We start from the raw sequence: 10314 nt of genomic DNA, 5'->3' as shown, positions 1-10314 counted from the left end.
ATGGAGGACGGAATCCGCCTGTCAGTCTACAAAACCCAGCTACCAAACGGAGGCAAGGATGGGCCAGGATACAGCCTGGACAGCTATCACCACAACGGGGATGGATCCTCCCTGGCCTCTGTGCCCATGACGGGTTATGAGACGCTCGATGAGCCGCCTAACTACGACTTCTACGCCAACACCGAGGCCTGGGGGCGACAGAAGCGCTCCAGACCCTCCCTCTTCCAGCTGCACGCCAGCCCCGAGGTAGGGAACACAGCTGGTACACAGTGCACCTGCATGTCCCACCCATGTATAGTGAAAGCTACGCTCCTGCGTCTGGAACACAGTCTACCTGAGCTTCCTCTATGATCCAGATCAAGCTTTGGTCTCTAAGGCCACGCAGTTGGGTTTGATTCCTAAACTTCACCACAGACGTTTAGTGAAGTCTAGTCTGGGTTTGGGAAATTGGGATCTGGGAGGACACTGATGTAAGGGTTCTTCCTGTCTTCCTCCACCTCATCACCCTATCTCCCGATCTCCCTCCCTCCCCAGGAGGACCCCAGCCCCCCTCCGCTGTACGAAGAGACCAGTGGGGAGGGGAATGCGTCCGGGGTGTCTGCAGGTAAAGACTTGGAGGATGAGGAGGCGGAGAGCGCCCCGCCGGAGCCCACCAGGTTCGGCTGGGTCCAGGGCGTCATGGTAAGACGGGGTTCAAAGGAAACCGATGGTTCCGGTCACGGTTGTCTAGAACCTGAGGCTCCTCTTTCCCCCCCACCTGTTCGTCTGTAGATCCGCTGCATGCTGAACATCTGGGGGGTGATCCTGTACTTGAGACTGCCGTGGATCACAGGACAGGCCGGCATTGGTGGGTCACACACACAGCACGCTCGCTGTCCTTGGATTGGGCTGTATTTGTCGTGGCGACACACTAACGACGTGTCAGGCAGTGACTCTTTGTCTCTCTGTTTCTCTCTCTCGATGCATCTATATTTCTCTCTGCCTCTCTTTCTCTCTCTCTCTCTCTTTCTCTCTCTCTTTCTGTCTCTCGCTCTCTCTCTCTATATCCTTCCTCAGGACTGACCTGGGTGATCATCCTCCTCTCCTCTTGTATCACCGGCATCACAGGTCTCTCCACCTCAGCTATTGCAACCAACGGCAAGGTCAAAGGAGGTACATGTACGCGCACACTACAAATACACAACACTCACACTTACACACACCCCACACGTTCTCACACCCTCTGTGTGTGTGTGTAGGAGGGACATATTTCCTGATCTCCCGGAGTCTGGGGCCAGAGCTGGGAGGTTCCATCGGGCTCATCTTCGCCTTCGCCAACGCTGTGGCTGTGGCCATGCACACGGTGGGCTTCGCAGAGACTGTACAGGTTCTCATGCAAGTGAGTGTGTCTCTACCCCAACACACACACACTCCCTCACACACACACACACACACACACACACACACACACACACACACACACACACACACACACACAGTCAACTTCTCTCTGATGCACACACACACACTCCCTCACATACACACATACATACACACACACATGCACATCACAGTGTACTTCTCTCTGACACACACACACTGTTTCCCTCCAGGAGAACCAAGCCAGCATGGTGGATCCCCTCAACGACATACGCATCATTGGAGTGATCACGGTCACATGTTTGCTGGCCCTCTCCTTGGCCGGCATGGAGTGGGAGTCAAAGGTTCGTTTTTTTTTTGTGTTAGAGGTCTGTTACAAACAGGACTGTTTTGATGTGATGTGAGGCTTCACACACTGTTTGAACTGTGTGTGTTCTGCCAACTTCAGGCCCAGGTCCTGTTCTTCATTGTCATCATGGTGTCGTTTGTTAACTACTTTGTGGGGACCATTATACCTGCTACCACAGAAAAACAGGCCAAGGGATTCTTCAGCTACCGAGGTCAGGAGTGAATCACCTCCCCTGTTTCACCTCATCACTATCAGACAGGAACCCTGTGGCTGAAACATTCTCATAGACAGGACTCAATTTGTACCTATTGTTCAATTATGATGTCCATTTGCAGGTTATGTACGCTGCATACAATCACAATCCCAACAGACTCCACCCTCCTCCTCCCCCTGTCTCTCTTCCCATAGCGGACATCTTTGCAGAAAACTTTGTTCCCGGCTGGCGTGGGCCAGATGGCAGCTTCTTCGGAATGTTCTCCATCTTCTTCCCCTCAGCCACAGGAATCCTGGCAGGAGCCAATATCTCTGGAGACTTAAAGGCATGTGGCTCGCCTCAGGCTGGAGTCTGCTCTGTCCAGTCCTGTCATCTCCTCTCCCGTCGTCTTCTTTCCTGTCCCGTAATCTCCTGTACATTTTACATTTAGTCATTTAGCAGACACTCTTATCCAGAGCGACTTACAGTAAGTACAGGGACATTCCCCCGAGGCAAGTAGGGTGAAGTGCCTTGCCCAAGGACACAACGTCATTTTGCAAGGCCGGGAATCGAACCGGCAACTTTCTGATTAATAGCCCGATTCCCTAACAGCTCAGCCATCTGACCCCCTGTCCTCTCCTCTCCTCCCCTCTCTCCTCCCCTCTCCTTTCCTGTCTGGTCCAGTTCTGCTGTACTGTCAAGACTAGTCTGATTCTAATCAACAGCCTTACTGTTGGAGGGGGGTTCTTCATATGAGACTGGGTTCTGTACTCGTGTGTGTGTGGAGTGGTGTGTCTAGTAACGCCCCCCTCTCTGCCCCTCAGGATCCTGCTGTGGCCATTCCCAGAGGAACTCTGATGGCCATATTCTGGACCACCATATCTTACCTCGCCATATCTGCTACCATCGGTACCACTGGCACACACACACACTTACCCTGGGTTGGCATTTTTGGGTCTGGAATGTGTGTAGCCTATATTTTAAAATGGATAAATAATTGCATGTATGGGTGTATGTGTGTTTGTGTCTCTGTGTTTATGTGCTGTTGTGTGTGTGTGTGTGTGTGTATCCCAGGGTCATGTATGGTGCGTGATGCCTCTGGATCGATGAATGACAGTATATCCTTGGGTAGCTCTGAACACTGTGAGGGTCTGGCCTGTACTTATGGCTGGGATTTTTCTGATTGTGCCAACAACCACACCTGTCCCCATGGCCTCATCAACTACTACCAGGTAAACACTGGTAGTCAAGTATTAATGAGTACTAATCAACAGTAATCTACTAGTACCAGGTAAACACTAAAAACGAATGACTACTAACAAATACTTCTGATCCAAAACATATACCCCTGAATCATTTACAAGTTAGATCAACTATGAATCGTTTGTTTGTCTTTGCCAAGTAGGTTTTTCGTTTTAGTCAAGTATACATTTTTACATGTATACATCTATTTTATAATCGTTTCTCTCACTTGTCAACCCTGTAGACCATGAGCTTGGTGTCAGGATTTGCCCCTCTGATCACAGCAGGGATATTTGGGGCGACACTCTCCTCTGCCCTGGCCTGCCTGGTGTCTGCTCCTAAGGTCTTTCAGGTGAACACAACACCTCTGACACCAGCTAGAAATTCAGGAAACACAGTTACTTGTTGAACTACCATTTAGCTTCTCTTGAACATACATGTAGCCCCTCAGTGACCTGCTTTATTCCAGTGTTACAACACCACAAAGGTTTCCTGCAGTACTCTCCTCATGTCTGCTCCTCTCACATCAGCTCCTCTCTCCCTCAGTGTCTGTGCAAGGACAAACTATACCCTCTCATCGGCTTCTTTGGGAAAGGTTACGGGAAGAACGATGAGCCAATCAGAGGCTACGTCCTGACTTACCTCATCGCTATCTGCTTCATTCTCATTGGTGAGAGCGATAACGAGTGAGATGAAGGTTATGGCACGGTGTGATCCCACACAAACAGAGCCTGACTGTTCTTCTGTCATCCTCTCTCGCCCCTCCCCCAGCGGAGCTGAACACCATCGCCCCCATCATCTCCAACTTCTTCCTGTGTTCCTACGCCCTCATCAACTTCAGCTGCTTTCATGCCTCCATCACCAACTCACCCGGTCAGCACGCTGTCAATTTAGCAACGTGTTTTGAGTGTAACGTCCCTTTAGAAACATCGTCAGTAACAGACATGGTACGTGTTCATCAGCACATTCGGCGCCCTAGGCGAGATGTATCAACCCCCCCCCCCCCCCCCCCCCCGGGCCGCACCACCCAAACGCAAGACGGAGATATGACGTGGCACGGTTGGCGCCCTCTGCTGGTTGTGCGGGAGGGTTAATTAATGGGTGCACTTGGGAAAATGCTGCCCCCCTCTTCATGCGGCTGCCTATGTTGCCTGTAGGAAGGATCGGCTCTGATCAGCATCGAGTGTATATGTCAAGGTTTTGTGTTTTTGGATGTGTTTACAGGTTGGCGGCCCTCCTTTAAGTACTACAGTAAGTGGTTGTCGCTGCTGGGCGCAGTGGTTTCCGTGGTGATCATGTTCCTGCTGACGTGGTGGGCGGCACTCATCGCCATTGGCATTGTCATCTTCCTGCTGGGATACACCCTATACAAAAGACCTTGTAAGGCACACACACACATAGACACAAACTCCCATTGTCTCCATGTGACGCAAATAGATATTGGCTGCATGTGTTTGTCTGATGTGACCTGTGGGATTGTGTCACAGCGGTGAACTGGGGCTCGTCGGTGCAGGCCGGCTCCTACAACCTGGCCCTGTCTCACTGTGTCGGTCTGAACATGGTGGACGACCACATCAAGAACTACAGGTGAGAGGTCAAACGTCTCTCCCTCTACTGAGGCTGCTTTTAGTCGTATGAATATTCGGTTCTGTTCTATTTCTTTAAAACTGAGAATGATTTATTTATCCTTATGTTTATCCTTGTATGTATTCCTCTGTCTTCTTTCTCTTTTGTCTCTCCTGCCTCTGCTTGTTCATGTCGCTCCTGCCTCTTCTCTGATCTCTTCTCTGATCTCGTCTCTCCTCTGATCTCATCTCTCCTCTGATCTCGTCTCTCCTCTGATCTCGTCCCTCCTCTTGTTTGTCCTGCCTCCTCTGCCTCTGCTTGTTCATGTCTCTCCTGCCTCTCCTCTGCTCAGGCCCCAATGTTTGGTTCTCAGCGGGCCCCCCAGCTCTCGCCCCGCCCTGGTGGACTTTGTAGGAACCTTCACCAAAAACCTCAGCCTCATGATGTGTGTCAACGTCACGGTAAGTTCTCCTTTCCATTCTCCGTTCCCTGCAAGAACCCACAAATGATACACTTCTCACTAGTCACTTTACACGCTGTCACTTTCAGCTACTGGTTGCACTATCAGCAATATTGCACGATTGTACTTCACTTGTCTTAGGTTAGTATAGGTTTATAAGGTTAGTATAGGTTATTATGTGTATTAGAGGTTTAGTATACTGTATTGAATATTGTATATTAGGAGGTTTACTATATTTTAGCTTATTATTGATGTAATCTATGTTCTGTGTACTTATGTGACCCCAGCCCTGAACCTGTCCCTCTCCTTCCTGTGACCTTTGACCCTCTCCACAGGGAGACCCCTCCATGATGAAAGCAGTCAACAGCAGCAGTCATGTAAGCTGGCTGAACCAGCGAAAGATCAAGTCGTTCTACCGTGGAGTGGTGGCCAGCAACCTCCGCAGTGGTGTTCAGATGGTTCTACAGGTGGGTGTGGGTTCAGACAGTTCTACAGGTGGGTCTGGGTTCAGACAGTTCTACAGGTGGGTGTGGGTTCAGACGGTTCTACAGGTGGGTGTGGGTTCAGACGGTTCTACAGGTGGGTCTAGGTTCTGACCTGGCTACATGTGTGTCTGGTTTCTAACACTGTTACAAACCCTAAAACACCCCTTTAACACTTACAATCTGACCCCTGAACCACTTCACTGTGATCTCGTGGAGAGGATATGGGTGATTTTGCTCGCTGGAGTCCACTGCAGTGTATCTGCAGTGTGTTTTCTGATAGTCTGTCTGTACCATCTGTGGCCTGCAGGGGGCAGGGCTGGGCAGGATCAAGCCTAACGTTCTTCTGATGGGCTTCAAGAGAGACTGGCGCAAAGACACACCTGGAGCCATGGATAACTACATAGGCATCCTGCAGTAGGTTAACGCCACACGTTTAAAATCCACAGGCATCCTAAATTAAATAATAGTTATGAAATGCTGAAATGTCACTTTAGCTGCATCAAGTAGGGAGGCTAATATTGATAGCTAGCTATATACTGTGCATAGTCTGTAGACAGCAGACATACCCAATAATAACTTTCAGGCCAATGGAAATGCAGTTCTCTCTGTCAGCCCCCCTAAGCAACTGTGACATGCGTGTTCAACAATCCAAACAAACATTTAGAAGAGTTTGTGTGTCTGTGTGTTTTTCAGTGATGCCTTCGACTTGCAGTATGGAGTGTGTGTATTGAGGATGAGGGAAGGGCTGGACCCTTCTCGACCCAATCAGTTCCATGGTGAGAATCCACATCTCACCACACCACAGTCAGGACTTGTGATGGTCACCACTCTTCCTCCCCCAGGTCACGTTTAACCCCCATCTCCCCCCCTGTTGTAACAGTGAACCCAGGCTTTGATCTGGGGCCAGAGAGGGTTAGCTCCACAATGCCTTCTGCAGCTTCAGCCACCACTACAAGTACGTATGACTGGACTAGGTCACGTTTCTCTCTATGATATTTACATAAAAAGGATGTCGAGTGATTATCCTCCAAAAGCAGGTTCGACCGTGGCAGAGCACAGCAATAGCACAGTGGCAGAGCAGTTTGACGGTATAGCGAGAGTCAAAAGGCTCCTATATTTTTATGTGTAAATCAAATAATATCTCTTTCGAAATGAAAGCGTCTGCTGAATGAATGCGTCATGGTGATGTCTTGTGTTCCAGCAGGCTGTTCCTCCCCCCTTGACGAGCCACAGCCTCACACGGTTTTCCAGGACAGACAGGGAAAGAGGACCATTGATGTCTACTGGCTGTCTGACGACGGAGGTCATTATGGGATAGATAATACCATACATTATTATTGTGGGGTGGACGTGGACCTGATTGGTTTCTTTTGGGCTGGAGATGGATGTTAGACAATGATGAGCGTGTGTGTGTGAATGCGTGAATGTTTCTGTGTGCACGCGTGCATGATTATGTTTCTTCTGTGTGGGCACGTGTGTGCGTGTGTATTTGTGTGTGTGTGTTCCGCCCCCAGGTCTGACGCTACTCCTGCCCTACCTGCTGAAGCGTAAGAAGCGCTGGGCCAGTTGTAAGGTGCGAGTGTTTGTGGGTGGAGACTTGCACAAGAAGGAGGAGCAGAGAGAGGAGTGAGTACCCTCCTCCAAGTCCCGTCTGAAGAACACGCTGTTGTCTCACATTCATGTACCTGCTGGTGGATCAAACTGAACAACATTCACCTCTCATATCCTCTCCTTACCTGGAATTAACAAGTGTTTGAACTTCTCTCTGCGCATCTGTGAATGATACCAGAGGACAAAATAGATGTCTGTATTTAGAGACAAGTAGATACTGATAGGTACCAGCCTGGCTGTGATTGGTTGATCGGTTCCCATGGTTTCTTTCAGAGTGCTGGGTCTCATCAAGAAGTTCCGTCTTGGTTTCCATGAAGTCGAGGTGTTGCCGGATATCAACGGCAGACCTCAGCCTGAACAGTAGGATATTTTCTTCGTGCTGAAAACCTTGTTCCCCTCACATGCCCTTAGTCACATGCCCTTATTCAACAGATCATTCCAGAATTCTGGAAGAATTCTAGGAGAAAGCAAGAATAATTCTTGAACCACACCAAAGAACTTATATAGAATAGAAAAGCCTTTATTGTCCTTGTATTTGCATACAACGAAATTTTGAGTGCTTCTCCTGTTGGTGCAACAAGGGACAACATAAAACACAACAACAACATATAACACAACAATATTACAACTATATAAAAACAGTACGAATAGCTTAAAATATATATATATATATATATATAGAGTTCCACAAGTGCGGTGGTATAGATTGAAGTACTTCCCTGAGGAACAATAAATACATCAACAGTACTTCCCTGAGGTGCTTCACAATAAATACAGAAACAGTTATGTTCATATACATGTGTAAGGTGACAGAGATGGTATGTGTGACTTCTAGTCAATAAAGTGATTAGTGTTGAGTGCATATCTATATTTAGTGTTCTGATGGCCGTCGGGAAAAAACTGTTCTTAAGACGAGTGGTCCTTGCTCTAAAGGATCTGTACCATCTGCCTGAGGGCAGGAGAGTAAACAGGTGGTGGCCTGGGTGAGAGGAGTCTTTCAAGATGTTATTGGCCCTGCTAAGGTAGCGGGAGTGGGCAATGGATTCCAGGGAGGTCAGTGAGCAGCCAGTGATTTTTTGGGCCGTGTTGATGACCCTTTGGAGGGCTCTCTTGTCTGCTGCAGTGCAACCGGAGTACCACGCTGAGATGAAGTAGGTTAGTATACTATCGATAGTGGTGCGGTAGAAGGCCACCATCAGACTACACTCCAGGTTGTTTTTCCTGAGTACTCTCAGGAAGTGTAGTCGCTGCTCTGCCTTTTTGACTGTCTCTGAGGTGTTGGCAGACCATGAGAGGTCATCTGATAAGTGAGCTCCTAGGAACTTGAAGGTGTGGACCTTCTCCACTATTGACTAGAGTATAGTGCTTCTACCACACTCGAATAATTCTGAAAGAATTCTAGAATAATTGTAGAAAAATGCTTTCAGAATTCTAGATGTCTGCTAAATTATTCTAGAAGAATTCTAGCAGATTGTCTTTGAATGACACCTTCTATAAAAAGTTGTATTAGTCCAGTGATGGTTCATGATATGGCTTTAGGAAACTGGCACACTGTGTGTTTCCCTTTAGTTCAGTTCTTACATTACATTTACATTTAGTCATTTAGCAGACGCTCTTATCCAGAGCGACTTACAGTAAGTACAGGGACATTCCCCCGAGGCAAGTAGGGTGAAGTGCCTTGCCCAAGGACACAACGTCATGTGGCATGGCCGGGAATCGAACCAGCGACCTTCTGGTTACTAGCCCGATTCTCTAACCGCTCAGCCACCTGACTCCCTGTTCTCAGTTCATTACTTCATAGAGTGTCTGAAACAGGAGATGCGGTTGGTTTTCTGAGCTGAATGGAATCCCACTGTCTCTGCACTAAAGAGGAGACGCACCTGTCTAATCCCCTTTCACCCTCCAGCGTGCGCAAGTTTGAGGACCTACTGGCGCCTTACAGGCTGGACACCAATCAGAAGGAGGGCCAGGCAGAGGAGAGGAGCCAGGAGCAACCGTGGATGGTGTCAGAGGAGGAGATCTCCAGGAACAAGGCCAAGGTGACGTCTTGACACAGTCCCTGTAAAACATGTTCTGAACATCTAAATGTGGGTTGGTGATGTTACATGTGATATTACAGCGCAGGTTAAGTCCTAACTTTATTCTGTATGTATGTGTGTGTCTGTCTGTGTGTGTGTGTATATATGTCTGTGTGTGTTTGACTGTTTATATATGTGTGTGATTTCTGGTGTCTAGTCTCTTCGACAGATCCGTCTCAACGAGATTCTACAGGACTATTCCAGAGATGCAGCCATCATCATAGTGTGAGCTCTCTGTTTACCAACTGAACGTTTCTACAAGTTACCCACGAACTGTATAACTGATCTCACTGTGTGTGTGTGTATATAGGACCATGCCCGTGGGGAGGAGGGGACAGTGTCCCAGCGCCCTCTATATGGCCTGGCTGGAGACCCTGTCCCGTGACCTTAGACCTCCGGTGCTGATGGTCCGGGGGAACCAGGAGAACGTGCTCACCTTCTACTGCCAGTGACCCCTGAACCTTCACCCCCATTCCAACCATCTTATTCTGCCTGCAACCCCTTTTAATCTGATGTTATGTGAAATTCTGTTATTATTGAACTTTTTCTGTGTGCCACAAACAATCCCGAATGTCAAAACAATCACTGTCTGCCATTCCGGTGTATATTTCAGTATGCTTGAGAAGCAGTGGCGGTTCTACATTGAATTACACCCAGGGCGAGACGCCCTTCGCGGGTTTTTTTTCGAAATTGGGCACCTGGCTTACTTGACCTTTTCCTGTCCATCTTCTTTGGCACTCAACAGTCAACAGATTTCCCATCCCCCCAACACTGTCACTCACGACCAGAAGTCAAGACTAAACCAATTCACCTTGGTGACCACAATCGTTTTGTGTTACATATTTTTATTAGCCATTTCACACAATTAAAAAAAAAAAAAAATGTGCAGGAACTTTAGGCCTAGGCCTATATTTATAATATTATGAATGAAATGTGCGTTATTTGGAAGAAAGTCGAGGTGCAACTGATTT

At 48.2% G+C, this 10314-nt stretch overlaps 1 protein-coding gene across 1 annotated transcript; it reads left to right on the top strand.

Moving 5' to 3' along the window:
• On the top strand, nucleotides 1-9965 carry slc12a3 (solute carrier family 12 member 3). The gene is made up of 26 exons (XM_062460773.1): nucleotides 1-246; nucleotides 535-681; nucleotides 772-847; nucleotides 1057-1152; nucleotides 1239-1378; nucleotides 1593-1703; nucleotides 1808-1919; nucleotides 2117-2247; nucleotides 2726-2810; nucleotides 2976-3133; nucleotides 3388-3495; nucleotides 3690-3813; nucleotides 3915-4016; nucleotides 4368-4523; nucleotides 4631-4730; nucleotides 5062-5170; nucleotides 5505-5636; nucleotides 5962-6068; nucleotides 6348-6430; nucleotides 6535-6609; nucleotides 6856-6957; nucleotides 7169-7280; nucleotides 7539-7625; nucleotides 9172-9304; nucleotides 9501-9568; nucleotides 9654-9965. Exons 1-26 carry the CDS (start codon nucleotides 1-3, stop codon nucleotides 9793-9795), a joined length of 3042 nt encoding a protein of 1013 aa, XP_062316757.1. The 3' UTR covers nucleotides 9796-9965.
• The last annotated feature ends 349 nt before the right edge of the window (nucleotides 9966-10314 follow it).

The sequence above is a fragment of the Osmerus eperlanus genome, chromosome 5 (genome assembly GCF_963692335.1).
Source record: "Osmerus eperlanus chromosome 5, fOsmEpe2.1, whole genome shotgun sequence".
Classification (NCBI taxonomy): Eukaryota; Metazoa; Chordata; class Actinopteri; order Osmeriformes; family Osmeridae; genus Osmerus; species Osmerus eperlanus.
This window is presented reverse-complemented; position numbering and strand designations above follow the sequence as displayed.

What these genes read in the sequence shown, in the direction of transcription:
- slc12a3 (XM_062460773.1), top strand. Translation starts at nt 1, where the DNA reads ATGGAGGACGGAATCCGCCTGTCAGTCTACAAAACCCAGCTACCAAAC. An exon ending in GCTGGGTCCAGGGCGTCATG is followed by an intron (nt 682 to 771) that starts GTAAGACGGGGT and finishes GTTCGTCTGTAG; the next exon opens with ATCCGCTGCATGCTGAACAT. An exon ending in CTGGCTGTCTGACGACGGAG is followed by an intron (nt 6,958 to 7,168) that starts GTCATTATGGGA and finishes TTCCGCCCCCAG; the next exon opens with GTCTGACGCTACTCCTGCCC.